Genomic DNA, 16,662 nt, shown 5'->3' with positions numbered 1-16,662 from the left:
CCTTTCCTTGGCATATATTCTTCTAGACCTTTCTGGAAAGCACACACAGGTATCTCTCCCCTTCCTTCCTTCCTTCCATTTTAAACACATAGATACAATCATGGTATTTGTACTCCATCATAACCTCCTTTAACCTCCTTTAGCTCTTTGGGCACTTGACTGGCTCAGTCAGTGGAGGATGTGACACTTGATCTTGGGATTGTGAATTTGAGCCCCATATTGGGTGTGGAGATTACTTAAAAATAAAATCTTAAAAATACCTATCTATCTATCTTAGCTCTTGTAGATATGCTGCATTCTTTTTGATGCTCTGTGTTTCTTTCTAAATGTGTTTTAGCTCATTAACTAAAATCTTACATAGATGGTGTGGTTCAGTGTCCTGCCATTTTTGGATTGATGGGTCTCGAAAAAGGTTAACTGTTTACATAAAACCTCACCAAAGGAATATGCTACATGCCTCCCACCCCCCCCTTTTTTTTTTTAAGAGTTGGAACAGAATATTTTACTACGGAGATACTATTTTTAGAACAAAGAAGGCAAAAAGCTTATTCCTCATCTCTCTCTCTGACAATACAGTAAATACAATTAGAGATTAAGTAAATTAAATACTCAGTGACTGACTTACAACCATTTTTTTTCCCATTTGTAACAGGACTCACTGTCTCCTAGGGTGAGGTGTCTGAAATCAAAGACCATATTTCTGTGTCCTAAGATGTGAAAGTACCTTTTTTTTTTTTTTCCCAAACAAGAAGAGTCTCTTAACTAGTTAAGTCATTGGAGAGGCTGGGAGGGGGAAGGGGACAGAAAGGAAGGAGCTGGAGTGAGAGAGTAAAATGGAAACAACATACCTTCTTTCACATTTTATTCAGTTTGGGAGAAATGTTTTTCTTTCTTCATATATTTGGCATTTGCCCAAAAAAGTATGCACTTAAGTTAAATCCATGTGGAGCTTACTAAATTTCAAAAGAATCATTTGAGTTACTTAACCTCATCACTGTAGCTATGGTATTGTCGCATTTTCTTGACTCATTTAGGAATATGCACAGGATTGTTGGGCAGCTGCCATTGAAAGTATCCAGAAGCTTACTAACAAGAAACCACAGTAGCTCCCTCTTTCCAGACTTCTGTAGCTCTGTTAGTTATATCTTTTGAAAAATAAACAGAAGGTTTGAGAAGAGATCACTGGTGCAGAAATACAGCTGAGCTTTGAGACCAAGTTTATGAAACATATCAAGAGACATTACCTTTTGCACCTTGACTATTAATCATGATTCAGTCTTTTGGTCTGTAGAATACTATTTGATTGTAGGAGATACATAATGCAAAAGCTCACTATATACGTATTACTCAAAGTGACTGTATTTATCAGGTTGTATCTGGTAACATACAGAGAAACTAAGTAACCTGTTCCAGTCAAGGCTGTGGGTTCTTAACTCCTGCCCTAGATTAGTTTCACTAGATACATACACTGAATTCCCGAAAAGTACTCTAAATTCGTGTGATATTCACAGCGACAACTGTGGAAAAATATGTGGCTGTATAATTAGGTTTCAGTGGAAAACAGTTCTAATCTATAAACATACTGGAGCATCAGTTCAAAGTTAGGATTAGAATTACTACTGTTCTTAATAGATGGCAGAGTAACACATGTTCGTTTGGTTGACCAGATTTGAAAGTTGGGAGAGAATAGTCCACAGGTGGACCATGTAGGGATGCATGTATCCCTTTCATGAATTATAAATATGAAGCTCTTACTGCATGCTTATGTTGTGAAGCCTGTGTGAAATTTGAAGGGCCAGAACTCAGCCAGGAAATTGGTCAGAGTATGGTGGATGTAACTTGACTATGATTAAGGACTTCAGAAGGAAGAAAATAGCTTTCTATGGGGTTTAAGCCACCAACTAAAAATTGTAATTTTTGTTTTAATTGTGCAGTGAGATAATGAGATGACCCCCAAGATGAAATTGCACTTGGGAATGACCAAAATGGTGGAATTTCTCCTATCTAATAATGGAAGAGCTTTCCTTCGTGATTTTCTAAAATGTCAGCAATAAGGGGTGCCTGGGTGGCTCAGTTGGTTGAGCGTCTGGCTCTTGATTTCATCTAGGTCATGATCTCAGGGTTGTGAGATCAAGCCCTGCATAAGCACTGGGGAGGGAGCCTGCTTAAGATTCTCTCTCTCCTTCTCCCCACTATAAATAAATAAACAAATAAATAAAATATCAGAGATGAGAGGGAAGATTTTGTTTTTAAATAATGGTACCCCACCACTCATTAGCTTAAATTTAAATTAGTGGTCTAATGTAAGAGACTGCAAAGAACTCTATGTATTTTTAATACTTTTTTTGAAGCCGGGTAATAGGCTTCTGAAAGAATAATCTATTTTAACTATATACTGTTACTCTGTTTATTATTTTTTTTATTATCATATTTTGGTTTATTATATTTGGTTTATTATTTTTGTTACTTTGTTTAATATGTGAGCATGTATTTTATCCCTCAAAGTGTGCCTCATTTGTTATAGAAGGACAGACCAGGAAAGTTAAGAAATCAGCATACTTGCATTTATAGCAGAGAGGTGTTTGACTGAAGGACTGAAATGTATACTTGTAAGAGTACTAGAGTTTTCTCCAATTCACATAGTGTAGCCTTTCTCTAGCATTTCTTAAAGGCTAGTCTCCTGACATTTGTTTCAATTATATCATTAAATTATTTCAGGAATGTTAAGCAACAGACAACAAGAAGCCCATTCAGGAGTCTGTAAAAGCAAATATAAGTCCAGCATTTAACTCAAAAATAACTCTGCTGTATCGCCGTGCCCCCTGTGTGTCAGGATAAGGGGATGATGTATGTGTAAAGATGAGGAGTGAGAAATTAGAAAGAGAAAACATTCCACCTACCTCTTAATTGCCTGAGAGGGGTTACAAATGAGACTTCTTTTTTTTTTTTTAAAGATTACAACTGGGGCCACGGCAGGCAAAGGAAGAAGCAGACTCTCCACAGAGCAGGGAGTGTGAGACTCAAACCCAGGACCCTGGGATCATGACCTGAACCAAAGGCAGACACTTAACCGACTTAGCCACTGGTGTCCCCAGAGTGAGACCTCTAATAGAGATACAAAGATACCTCCTTTCAGAGAAAATAGGAGAGAAACTGATCCATTCTTCTTCTTTGCCTTAGTACAAATACATACATAACTCACTCTCTGAGAATTCAGATCATAGTGAGAGTGCACAAAGTAATTAGGCTGCCAAATACAGTTTTTTTTTTTTTTTAAGATTTTATTCATTTATTTGACAGATGGAGATCACAAGTAGGCAGAGAGGCAGGCAGACAGAGAGGAGGAAGCAGGCTCCCCGCTGAGCAGAGAGCCCAATGCGGGGCTCGATCCCAGGATCCTGGGATCATGACCTGAGCCGAAGGCAGAGGCTCAACCCACCGAGCCACCCAGGTGCCCCCCAAATACAGTTCTTATTGTGAACAGATAATGATAGGTTAGAGATGTTTTCTCTCCCACATGGAATCAGAGTCAGACCAAAACAGGACTTTTATAACATAACTTCAGTTTCTTGAGTGCATTTGCCTGTTCGTGAAATAGGTGTACCATTTCTACCTGAGCAGAAGGTAAAAACCAATTTGAGGTTTTACACCTAATGTTAGATTTTACGTAAATGGCATATTTACGTAATCAGCTCAAAACACTTTAGCCATGTAATTCAGAAGAAAGGAAAACAAACTGTCTTTCTATGGCCATTTGCTTTTGTCTAAAATTTTTCTCCCTATTCTTGCATATAAAATATTTTGTTGTTTGCAGCATCTTTTTTTTTTTTTTTAAGATTTTATTTATTTATTTGACAGACAGAGATCACAAGTAGGCAGTGAGGTAGGTAGAGAGAGAGAAGGGGGAAGCAGGCTCCCGCTAAGCAGAGAGTCATGGGTAATGAAAAGATATGTTATAAAACCATTCATAAGAGTTTGAGTTGCTCTGCTTTGGTGCTTACAAATCCCTCTATCTGTAGCGCCGTTCTGAATTTTTAGAGCCCGATGTGGGGCTCCATCCCAGGACCCTGAGATATGACCCAAGCTGAAGGCAGAGGCTTTAACCCGCTGAGCCACCCAGGCTCCCCTGCAGCATCTTTAATATTACACCTTTATATTTGCAAATGCTCTTTCAGTTGTAAATAACAAAAATGCAGCTCAAGCCGGCATAAACATAAAGAGACATACTGGTCTGTATAACTTCGGAGTCGAAGATTATTGCAGTCTTTGATTCTGCTTCTGTCTTGTGTGTAAACACAGCAAGTGTCAAGTGTGGAAATTCTTTTAAGGAGAACAGCTCATAGTAGTTAGGAGTCCTGTGTAAAGTGCTGTGTGCTGTGGTTGAGGGTGAGGGATGACGGTGGTGTGCCCTGAGCCCCTACCACTCAGCTCGCCTGCTCATGGGGTGATCCCTGCGACTCCTGTGTTAACTGTCCTTGATTTTCAGTTAGTGATTCACATAAAGAATCAGTAAGATCAATTTCTGGATAGCCAGGAGCTGAACCTTCAGCTCTTATGAAATTAGAGTTTAGTGATCTTTGAGTATGCATAATTCTTTTGGCGTTGTTTTGGTTCACTACCTAGAGGGTAGAAGAGAATACTTGTGAAATCCACTCAGGTGCTGTGGACTGTGGAAGCTGGGAGAAGTCTGCCCATCACCTGCCGCAGAAGGCTGCCCCCTCCATATGGGAAATCTTTGAATGGGCAGTGATGTGGTGAGATGCCTGACTTCAGGAACATTTACATTACTTGGTGAAGGGCAGGCACTTTGGGTGGTAGGAGAGCTGTTCTTCAGAGATTTTTTAAAATCTCCTCACAGAGGAGAAATAAACTATATATGAAATTTTCACAGGTTAAAGATTTAAGAAGGTTTTGTACAGATTTTGGCTTTAGGTGTTTTACCTATCAAGAATAAAAGGAGGTTTATTCAGCTTATCTATGACCTAGAGGTACTTAAAATAAAAATTGATTGAATGAATCTCTCAGGAGAGTAGCTGAGTGGCTCCTCAGTGTCTACAATGTTTATATCTCAGGGCTTTTGTCAGAGTCCTAAAGTTCGGAATGACGCTTCAGATAGAGGGATTTGTAAGCACCAAAGCAGAGAAACTCAAACTCTTATGAATGGTTTTACAACATACCTTTTCATTACCCATGACTCTGACAGTCTCTGCCTTTTGATTGGTGTGTTTAATCTATGGACATTTAGTAAATGTGTCAGTAAGGTTGGGTTTAAGATCTACCCTCTTACTATTTTCTAATTTTTCATCTGTCTTCTGTGGGTGTGTGTGTGTGTGCTTTCTTTTGGATTAAATTTATATTTTTGCCTAAAATAGTTCACTGGCTTTTTTATTGGCTTATTAGCCATTCCTCTTTTATTTTTTAGTAGCTGCTCTAGGGAGTGGCTATCAGAGTATAGTGATTATATAAATCCTTAGGGATTTTAAGACCCTTTCAAGGGAGCCATGAGGCCAAAACTATTTTCATAATAATGCTAAAATATAAGCCTTTGCCACTCTCATCCATTCACAAGTATACCGTGGAATTTTCCAAAAGATACATGACATGATTGAATACAGAAGGAAGTGAGAATCCAGCTGTCTTCTGTTAAGCCTGACATTTAAAGAGATTTCCAAAATATAAAAAACTGTGCCACTCTTACCAGTTTCTTTAGTTTTGGAAAAGAAAGTTATCTTTCCACAAAAAAATTATATTCACATATGATGGTTTTGTTAATGTTGTTTAAAAAGAAATGAATATTTTTTTCTGTTTGAATTTAATTCCCCCCCTTTTTTAAAGATTTTATTTGAGAGAGAGAGCATGCACACAAGTTGAGGGGGAGGGGCAGAGGGTTCCCGCCAAGCAGGGAGCCTGATGTGGGGCTCCATCACAGGGCCCTGGGATCATGACCGGAGCCCATGGCAGACACTTAACCGACTGAGCCACCAAGGCGCCCCTGAATTTAATTTCTAATACAGTAAATTTGGTTAGATAGAACCCATATGAACAAAAGCTCTCTGGGATCCTCAATATTTGAAGAGCAGAAAGGAATCCTGAGACATAAAAGTTTGAGAACTACTGCTCTGTAGCTTACAATATGAATATTTATCTTACTAGAGTGTCCTGTTACATCAAATACCATTTTATGGATAATTCTAAGAACCTCCTTACATTTTGCCCCCTCCTGTCCATTGTTCTGTTGTTGCCATATATTTTTTTATTCTTTCATATGCTATGAACCCCAGAATTTATTATTTTTTGCTTTAAATAGTTTATTATAGGTTAAAGAAAATTTTTTAAACTTGGGAGCAAAGTGGTTTTTTTTGACCACATATTTGCCATTTTTCATACTCTTTATTCTTTCATGTAGATTTGAGCTTTTTCTGGAACCCTTTTCCTTTAGACTGAAGAGTTTCCTTTAATATTTCCTCTAATATTTCAGGTCTAATGGTGATGAGTTCTCTCAATTTTCATTTGTCTGAAAAGATTCTTGTCTTTCCTGTTTTCTTTTATTTTTTAATAGACTATTTTTTAGAGCAGTTTTAGGTTCATGTCAAAATTGAGTGGAAAGTACAGAGAGTTTCTATATAACACCTCCCTGTCACTGCACATGTGCGGCTTCCCCCCACTATCAACAGTCTGCCAGAGTGGTCCGTTTATTACGGTGAACCTGCCTTGACATATTATTGTTCCCCAAAGTCTGTAGTTTGCATTAGGATTCTTGATGTCGAACACTCTGTGGGTTTGGTAACGTGTGATGGCATGTATCCACTATTATAGTATCAAACAGAATAGTTTCACTGCCCTACGTACCTTCTGTGCGTCCCTCCCTCCTTTTCTACCTCCCTCATTCCTATCCCTGACAACCACTGATCTTTTTACTGTCTCTCTAATTTTGCTTTTTACAGAATGTCATAGAGTTGGACTCATAGTATGTTGCCTTTTCAAATTCATTTCATTCACTTAGCATTATACATTTAAAGTTCCTTCATTATACAAGTAAGTCTTTTCATGACTTGCTAGCTCATTTCTTTTTAGCATTTAACAATATTCCACTGTCTGGATCTACCACAGTTTATGTATTTGTCCTCTAGCTACTGAAGGACATCTTGGTTGCTTCCAAGTTTGTGGAAGTTTTTATGGGCATAAATTTTCCATTCGTTTGGTAGATACCGAGAATCACAGGTATGGATCCTATGATAAGTGTATGTTCAGTTTTGTAAGAAACTGCCAGAGTACCTTTATTTATTTATTTATTTATTTATTTATTTTAAAGATTTTATTTATTTATTTATTTGACAGAGAGAAATCACAAGTAGATGGAGAGGCAGGCAGAGAGAGAGAGGGAAGCAGGCTCCCTGCTGAGCAGAGAGCCCGATGCGGGCCTCGATCCCAGGACCCTGAGATCATGACCTGAGCCGAAGGCAGCGGCTTAACCCACTGAGCCACCCAGGCGCCCAAGAGTACCTTCATTTTTGAAGGTTTTTTTTCCTGGGTAGAGACTTCTAAGTTGATACTTTATTTCCCTCTTTCATCACTTTAAAAGGTGTTACTCCATTTTTTCCTTGCTTAACAGTTGTTTCTTTTTTTTTTTTTTTAAAGATTTTATTTATTTATTTGACAGAGAGAGATCACAAGTAGGCAGAGAGGCAGGCAGAGAGAGAGGAGGAAGCAGGCTCCCTGCTGAGCGGAGAGCCCGATGCGGGGCTTGATCCCAGGACTCTGGGATCATGACCTGAGCCGAAAGCAGAGGCTTTAACCCACTGAGCCACCCAGGCACCCCTTAACAGTTGTTTCTAATAAGACTATACTTATCTTTGTTCCCCCAAATATATATCTTTGTTCCCTTTCTGTCTGTGTGGAGAAAAACCTTAATTTTGTCCTTATAATTGGTTTTTAAGAATTTGATTGTGGGGGCGCCTGTGTGACTCAGTCATTAAGTAAGTGTCTGCCTTCAGCTGGGTCATGATCCTGGCTCCTGGGATTGAGCCCTGCACTTGCTTCTCCCTCTACTGCTCCTCCTGCTTGTGTTCTCTCTCTCACTCAGTCTCTCTAAAATAAATAAATAAAATATTTAAAAAGAAAAGAGAGGGGCGCCTGGGTGGCTCAGTGGGTTAAAGCCTCTGCCTTCGGCTCAGGTCATGATCCCAGGGTCCTGGGATCGAGCCCCACGTCGGGCTCTCTGCTCAGCAGAGAACCTGCTTCCCTTCCTCTCTCTGCCTACTTGTGATCTCTGTCTGTCAAATAAATAAATAAAATCTTTTTAATTAATTTATTAATTCAAATTTAATAAATAAAAAAGAATATATGTATAGAATGCTGTGGGAGCACAGTGATTAATGGTCTGAGAAGATGCATCAGTGATATGTCAGAGAAAACATGATTTTACCTGTAGCCAAGGTAGGCAGGAAAGAGCATTCTAGGTAGATAAAGCAGTTTTTGCAAAGGCATAAAGTCAGGATAAGACAGAGTATATATAGGAAATATAATTTGGTACAATGAGAGTTCGGTGCATATGGGGTAGTGAGCAAGACAAAAATACGGAAATGTAGGTCAGATTTTAATTGTCTTAAGATCTTGGTGTCCTACTGATGTGATTACTGTATGATAGGTACTTGGGAATCAGTGAATGCTTTTAAAGCAGGGGAATCAGTTAAATGTGTTTCCCTTGAGCAATACATTTTGGGGGCTCATGGGCTCACTTGTAAAGGTAAGAATGGTAGCAGGGAGATCGGATTGGAGAGTATTATATTAGCTTAGGCAAAGTGGGGGGTTAAGAATGGAGATTTTGGGGATTCATGCAAAGATGTTTAAGATGCATCGTGGTCAAGGCTTCACAAACAAGGATATGGAAGAGGCAAGGATAGCCTAACGATGGCTTGGGGAGGTAAAATCTCATTATTCAGTCTAGGGGATGAAGGAAAGATGAGGAGGAGGTTTGGAAATAAGTTCAGTGTGGAATTTGAGCTTCTTACAGGATCCAGGATAAGAAATGGCTGGTAGGCAGTTCTGTTTAGGTTTGAGTCATCAGTAAATTGGTGGTTTTTTGAAACATTAGGGGGATATGGTACCCATATGGGTAAGGTGTGTAATGGGCAGAGAATTCTTTAAGGAGTGCTGTGAGGTGCTGGATGGTTGGTTTTGAAAGCTTTTGATGCTGAGACTAAGCATCTGTGAGAGCCCTCCTTCTCTGTTTTCCTCCGGTGTTGTTCCCTCCTCTTGGTCATCTTGTGCTCTCTTCCATCATCCATCATGTGGTGAGTGTAATGTCAAGCCTTCCCTTTGAGGACTCAGACGTGAATCATTCCTGACTGCTTGCATGATTGAGAGCAGCTTTTACTGCTGCTTTCTGGCTTTTAATGAACATTCAGACACAAGTGTAGTAGATGTCCTAAGTGTAACTATGTGGAGTGTTTGTTGGGTTGAGGGAGTCGGAAGAGGATGGGATCAGAGGCCAAGAGTCTTTTCAATTAATGGTCCCATCTTTGGCATTGGGGTAATTTGCAAAAGGATTCCATATGAAATCACTTCCCAGCAATGGAGAGGGATCCAGGAAATCATATTTGAGAGAGGATTGTCAAAAACCAGAGCCCAGATCTCTGCAGACCAGATAGTTAAGTTGCCCAGTAAGCACAGCCTGCCTGATAGCTGGGGGACCAGAGAGAAACTCCCAGGACTGTACTACACTCAAGGCCAGATGGAAGGAGTAGGAGGCCTTCTGGTTCTTAGTGATGGCTTTAGGACCTTCGTTCCGGGTTGATAAGCTCCACTTTTAGGGAAGTAGATGGGGCCTGTGTGTAATTTATTCAGGCTTTTGAAACACTCTTTCTAGAAGCCACTTTAGAGATCTTTCTGTTCTTATCCAGTCTCCACCCTTTTTTTCTTGACAGAACGAAGTGTGGTGCCTTATTTAGAACTAACACTGAAATAAGTATTTTTGTTCTTTCTACTACCAGAGGTGGTCGCAACTCCAACACAGAATATACTGAGCTTTTATTATTTTCAAGGCTCCTTCTTACTTCACCTTTTAATTGATGTACACAGGCTCACATGTTGCAGAGTTTAGGTTGAATTGTATAGTGTTTCTGATAAGCTCAACTTCTGCTTCTGGATTCATGCTGCCCTGAAAGATACAAAAGTTCCTCCTTGAATAATGTTTTACATTTTGTGTTCCAAAGGACATTTACTAAAATCCCGGGAGAGAGAAACATTAGGTTGGTATATCCTGCTCTGTTTGTCAGGACTCCTTCCAGCCAGCCTGTGTTCCTGAGTTCTGAGGCACTTGAGCTCTGGAACATGGTCATTTCTGCTTATATAACAGAGGATGGAGTTTGCGTTTGTTGTGCCAAACTGTGGGTGGTTACCAGAGCCACCCATTACGCTTAAAGTCATTCCCTTTCTGATCTAGAAAGACTTGAAACCTCACCTCGGGTAGTGTGAAGATACTTAGGCCTTCCCTGTTATATTCATATCTGGTCATATTCTAGCCAGATGCCCTGGAGTCCAGATATACCCCTGATGAAGGCTGACAGCAGGGCGAGCTGCTAGAGGCAGTAAGGTCTGGCTGTCTCCCAGGCCCTCCGCCCACATTTCATTGTGTGCTCTCATCTGGCTGCTGTTCATAGTTTCCCGCCCGAATCCTCCATTGGCTGATAATGCCCCATATGAGCCAGTGGGCGGAAAAGGCAAGCTGATTATTGCAGAAACCCTGGGAAAACATTGTGGGGTTTTTTTTTTTTGTTTTGTTGGTTTTTTGTTTGTTTTTTTGCCTATCAGAGTGCTTTCCCCCTCTCTGATGGATTCCTGGAATCTCAGGAAGACCACTTGCATGACAGCTAGATGTTCTCTGCCGCATGGGAGAGCTCGTTATGTTTCTGGGACCATTGGTCCAGGCTAATTCGGTCTTTTCTGGTGTGGAAGGATTTTTAATTGGCAGTAGGCATTTGAGAAGGTTATCTACACTGGTTTTTAAAAGTTACATATTATAGAGAGGCTGACATTTTAAATGGGACTTTCCTGGAGTTGGGGAGGTTTTTCATGTCCATGTCCGTCAGGTGCTGTCCTTCACTCGGACTCTGGCTCCAGGTGTTGCTCGGCATTGGGCCTGAGGAAGTGTTAGCCGGTTTCTGAAATCATCTCTCATGCCATTTGCAGACCACAGACCAAGGAGGGATACGTGAATTTCAAGTACTCCCTTGAGCACTTCCTTTGGGTAATGATTTCCATGATGTAAGTCTAGGCACCCTTCATTTTCTTTTCTCAGCCCCAGTTGCTCAGCACTCAAAAGGACCACAAGAGCTAGACAGAACTGAGTGGGCTGCACTCTGTAACTGTGTCTTTAATGCTCTACCACCCTCACCAAGTCAGAGATTAAATTAGAAAGCTGTTACATATGCACTAGGCTTACTTATTAGCTTTCTGAACACATACCCCATTCAGAGGGAAGCCGAACACTCCTCTTTACACAGCGCCCTTACTGAGAGCCTGGCCTCTCCTCTAGGGCCAGGAGCCTTGAGACGGCTGTCCTACCTCCAGGGGCTTTCTGGAAGCCTTCCTGTTGCTCCTCATTTCTGAGAGCAGCTGAGGGTGTGTCGAAGTTTCCTTGGCTTATTCAGGCCCTTCTTGAGCCCTTGCTACCTGAGGTCTTACCGTGAAGCACAGCGGCCCACTCCCCTACTGGAAAAAATAACCACAAAACCCCAAAGCAAAACATTAGGAAACAGAGTTACAGTGTGCTTTTTGGTCCCGTTTCCTGAAAACAGGTCGAATCTCTATGTTCTGAATCTGTATGTACTCTGCCCTCCCCTTGCTGCTCCCACAGCCACAGAAAGTAGAAAAATGGCAAATATGTGAGGTTTTTATAACAAATCAGAGAAAGCAGATTTGTAGCAGCCCAAAGCCAAGGGAGTGCCACCTTTCTCTGGAGCCAGTCCAGAGCAAAGGGAGCTGAACAGCTCCTCCATCACCAGTGCCTTCAGACTGTTTATGGAAATGGGATAATCAGCACTGGGGGATGGGAGGGGAGTCGAGAAATTCTCTGCTCTCAGTGGCTAGTGGAAACATGAAGTACCTCTAATAGCAACTGCGGTGTCTCTGTCCGTCTGAAAGCTTTCCAAAGGGAATGCTCGTAAATCTTTTCTCTGGAAAATTATGTTTACTAGTGAGGGGCTTGATGGTTGCTGGTGGGCAGAGGTGTGGGGAGATGGCCCTGCGTGGCAGGTGCTCTGAATGCCAGGGCTGCCAGCCTCTGGCCTCTCGGCAGTGGCTGCTGAGGAGGAGCTTGGCAGCCTCCTCTCTAGCACAGCGGGGAAGGAGTATTTTTAGGTTTGTTATCATCATACCAGCTTGGGACAGAGTATTTTCTGTGTCTTCGCATCGATTAATCTGTTCACTTACTTGGACGGCCCTCGTCTCCTTGGCCCACCCCTGCCCCCCGGACCGTGACCTGTCTTTAGTCTTCACATTCCTGAGCTGGAGATACCAGCCCGCAGGGAGCCTCTGCTGAGGGCTGAGACTCTTCCCTACAGTGCAGCCATACTGCCTTCGGAGGAAAGAGGACATGTACCCAGGGGGAACGGAGAGGCCTGGATGAGGACCGTGGTGTGGTCTGACTGTCCAGTTCCGTGTGAAAGGTCTTCAGAACAGAGCATTCTGCCCTTATCCTGGAATCCTAGAATGTCAGAGCCGGGAGAAGTGGAACTCCCTGAGCCCAGGCCTCACTTGACAGTGTGCGTCCTGACGCTCAGAACAGGAACCTGAGAGGTCCATCAAACAACACGTTCCTCTGCAGAGAGGGTGACTCTGAAACAACTGGAAATGCTAGGAACATCAAGGATGTAACTTTAACTTAGGGCAGAGAATGCGGTTCAGAGGAAGGAGGCCACAGCCAGGTGTCAGGATTGAAACGTGAGGTGAGACTGGGGGTAACAGCAGCCAAGCTGACTCCCAGCCATGCTCGCTTAGGATTCTAAGTGGATCTTAATACTACGAGTCAGGTATCCCAACTGGGGGAAAGAAAGGAGCATTCTGGAACATCAGGACATCACTGACCTGACCTCTTGTGCCAGCACTGTTAACGTTTTCTTTTCCATTTCTAGACCTCAAAAAAGCCCAAGACAGCAGAAGCGGACACCTCCAGTGAGCTGGCTAAGAAAAGCAAAGAAGTATTCAGAAAAGAGGTAAGGTTTGGTGGGTGTGGGCCTAAGCTCCACAGGCTTAAGCCTGAGCCCTTTCCTTTCTTGTCCTGAGTGTTAGGCTGCCCTGCATTTGGGTCTTCCCTTGCTTTTGTGGTGTGACTGTATGGTCACCACGTGAGGGGGACCCGCCGGAACGGTCCTTTGTAGGTGGGTGGTTAACACTTTCATATCCATTGTCATTTCATCCCTGTAGCTGCTCCTGAGGTAGGCAAGTCAGGAACTGTCATCTTATGCAGGTGGAGGACCTCTTAAGGTTCAGGGAAGATAAGTTCTAGACAGAAGACCTGAACTCCAGCCCTCTGGCTCAAAGTCCAGTTCTGTTCCTGCAGCCTTTCATTTGGTGGCTGCCTCATCCTCAGGGGATTGGGAGAAAGCAGCTCCTCTTCATGCTACTGGCAGTGTGTGTCTCCAGCTATCAGAGCACCAGCCTTGTCTGTCTCAGGGCATCTAGATTCTGAACTCCAGTCTTGATTCACTGACTGTTGGAGGAAACAGACCTGTGAATAAGGAATGGCCGCTGTGTGCCGAGCATGCCATCTGGGGGCTGGAGGCCACTGTTCGGGGTGTCAGGAAGGGCTGTTGAGTCGGGCTTAGGAAGGGACCAGGTGGATCGGGAGGGATGGAACTTCAGGCAGTAGAACACACAGTAGCAAAAGAAATCATCTTCCCTTCGAGGGAATTGTAAGTAGTCGACAGGCTGTAGCGGAGGGCATGTGCAGGGTGTTGGGGGATGAGGCCGGCCTCTGCGGCTGCTTCATCCAGGGCCTGTGTGTTGGGCAGTTACGGGGCACCCGTGCAGGGCTGGAAGCCAGGAAGAAGGAATTCCCTGACTATTTGGGGAAGTGGACTGAAGTGAGAGAGTATGGGGGCCAGAAGACCATAGAAAAACTGAGTAAAAGCCCTTTCCAAAGCTAAAATTTAGTTTGTGGTTCTCCCTGTGTGAACTGGTATTTCGGCTCAGCCAACCGGCAGCTGTTTGTTCAGTGCCTGCCTGGTGATAACAGCCTTATCCTTTGAACGTCGGGAGCATTCTGGAGTTTCAGGGATGGGGAGACCCTGTTCATGGTGCTCCCTGACAAAGTGGCGATCGCTGACCTCTTTGCTTCCTTTGTACTCTGGGGTCTTAGCACCGCAGGTGCTTTGAGAGGTCCTGTGCAGGGGTCTCTTCTGAGAGCCTCTGGTAGGATAGACACTGTAGAGACAGCTCAGGAGGACACTGGACATTGTGTATGGGAAAGGGTCCTGCCCCGGGCTTCTCGCACTGGCTAGCTCACCAGGCCTGACGTGCTTCCTGTTGCTGCAGTGGGGGTCAGGTGACGTGTAACAGCAGATCTAAGTGACCTTCTGCAACAAATGCCTGTGTTCGTGGCATGGCTGAGCCTGCTGGTAGCACCAGAATGTTTTCTCTGCTCTGCCTCCAAGGCTGTAGTCTCTCCTTATGCCAAGGATGGGAGATTTTTTAGCGGAGACCCGAGGCTGCCATGAGATTCAGCAGTGGGGGCCCTTGCCCGGGTCTGCTTCTTCTGCTCTAAGTCCGGCTTGCTCGTCTATCCAAGGCAGCTCTGTCCCTCTTGGGGCTGACCTAGGATCCTTTTCTCTTCTACCCCACTGGCCTCATAGCATTCTTCTATCCAAAACCAGCCAACCTGAGTGGCGAAACAGGAAGTATTGGCTGTCTCATTATGTCCTCAGCGCAACCCCTTGCCCTCTCTGTATTTGTGAGCAGCGTGTGCTCTTTCTCCTGCCTGCAGATGTCGCAGTTCATCGTCCAGTGCCTGAACCCTTACCGGAAACCTGACTGCAAAGTGGGAAGGATCACCACAACTGAAGACTTCAAACACCTAGCTCGCAAGGTATCCCCTCTGCCCAGATGATGTTCTGGGCAAACCGTGTACCCTTCATCATAGAAAATGGGTTTTCCTTGCCAGAGGCCGGGGCTGGGGACCCAGGGAGAGGGAGGGAAGGTTAGGGAAGGGAGGGCACCCTGCTGGAGGGTAGGGCTGGTGGGCTTCTCACGGACTCGCCGAGCTTAGCCTCCCCTTTCTGCTGACCCCCGCCCCAGCTGGCCCCAGTCTGTCTCTTTACTCAACCCCAGTCTTGGTGAGAAGGGCCCCGTGGCACTGGGCTGGCCTTACCCCCTGAGATCCTTTCCACTCTGGTCTCTCTTCCTGGACAGCTGACCCATGGCGTGATGAACAAGGAGCTGAAGTACTGTAAGAACCCTGAGGACCTGGAGTGCAATGAGAACGTGAAACACAAAACCAAGGAGTACATTAAGAAGTACATGCAGAAGTTTGGGGCTGTTTACAAACCCAAAGAGGACACTGAATTAGAGTGACTTGTGGGGCCAGGGTGGGAGGACAGGTGAGCAGGTGGGACAGACTCGGCAGAAGTAACCCTGCGGGCCCGCTGCCCCCCCCCCCCGTCAGGGCTGTGTTACTGGTGACACGTCGCCCTGGGGAATTCAGACCTGCAGATTTCAGCTGAAAGCCACGAAAACGAGCCCCCTCTACAACAAGCGATCCCTGGTCATGAGCTGTTGGGGTGTGGTTGGAGGCCCATCAGAGGCAAGGGCTTAGGGAAGGACCCCGCTAAGATCCTGGCCAGGCCTAGCCCCACTCCCAAACCTGGGTCTCCTCCTTGGCGGTGCTGTCAGCGCACAGACCCATGCGCATCCCCACCCACGACCCCTCACCCTGACGATCTGTATAATATTTTAATGTATATGTGAATATATTGAAAATAATTTGTTTTTTCCTGGTTTCGTTTGTTTTTCATTTTGCTTTTAGCCTCTACATGCTAGATCACAGGAAGACTTTGTAAGGACAGTTTTAAGTTCTCCTGCAAGGTTTAATTTGTTATCATGTAAATATTCCAAAGCAGGCTGCCTTGTGGTTTCGGCCAGCCTTGTGCTATGTTGATAAGATTGATTTACTGCTTAAAATCACTTTACTTTATCCAATTTTTACTGAACTTTTTATGTAAAAAATAAAATCAATTAAAGAACTTGGCATGTGTGTTCCCTAAAAGCTAGTTAGGCATATTTGTAAATAGTGGTGTCACTGGAGACAGGAGAGATGGTGGCCGTAGTTGTTTGAAGTTCAGAGTTAATCCTTGAGCTTGGAGTTCTCCACAGGTCTCGCTGTGACTGACACTTGTGGCCTTGGGATCTTATGTGTGTGTTCAGGCTGGAGTCAGCTTGTGCTACCTGTATTCCAGAGCAAAAGAAGCGGACCCGAGGGCCTCATTGGCTGTGGCTTCTTCACTTTGGTTCATAGGTCAGGCAGGAGATGGGCACGAGTCTTCCCCTTTACACCTCCTAGCTGAGGAGAGATGCATTGACCCTCTTCCCTCCAGAACTTGAGGTCCCCAGGCTCACTGGAATGCTCCTTCGGTGGGCAGGTTCCCTGCCCTCCCCCACCAGGCACCC

General features: G+C 44.0%; 1 protein-coding gene across 4 annotated transcripts in view; it reads left to right on the top strand.

The window, feature by feature from the left end:
- The window catches only part of SETD2 (SET domain containing 2, histone lysine methyltransferase), a 127,361-nt gene extending 111,122 nt beyond the window's left edge, over positions 1 to 16,239 (top strand). For all 4 annotated transcript variants that reach the window (XM_032317937.1, XM_032317943.1, XM_032317966.1 and 1 more), the window contains 3 exons: positions 13,134 to 13,214; positions 14,984 to 15,085; positions 15,409 to 16,239. In XM_032317937.1, coding sequence (XP_032173828.1) covers positions 13,134 to 13,214; positions 14,984 to 15,085; positions 15,409 to 15,570 — 345 coding nt within the window. In that variant the 3' untranslated portion in view covers positions 15,571 to 16,239. The remainder of the gene's footprint in view (positions 1 to 13,133; positions 13,215 to 14,983; positions 15,086 to 15,408) is intronic.
- The last annotated feature ends 423 nt before the right edge of the window (positions 16,240 to 16,662 follow it).

The sequence above is a fragment of the Mustela erminea genome, chromosome 1, assembly GCF_009829155.1.
Source record: "Mustela erminea isolate mMusErm1 chromosome 1, mMusErm1.Pri, whole genome shotgun sequence".
NCBI classification, from domain to species: Eukaryota; Metazoa; Chordata; class Mammalia; order Carnivora; family Mustelidae; genus Mustela; species Mustela erminea.
The sequence above is the reverse complement of the archived record's forward strand: the minus strand, read 5'-3'. Positions and strand labels throughout refer to the sequence as shown.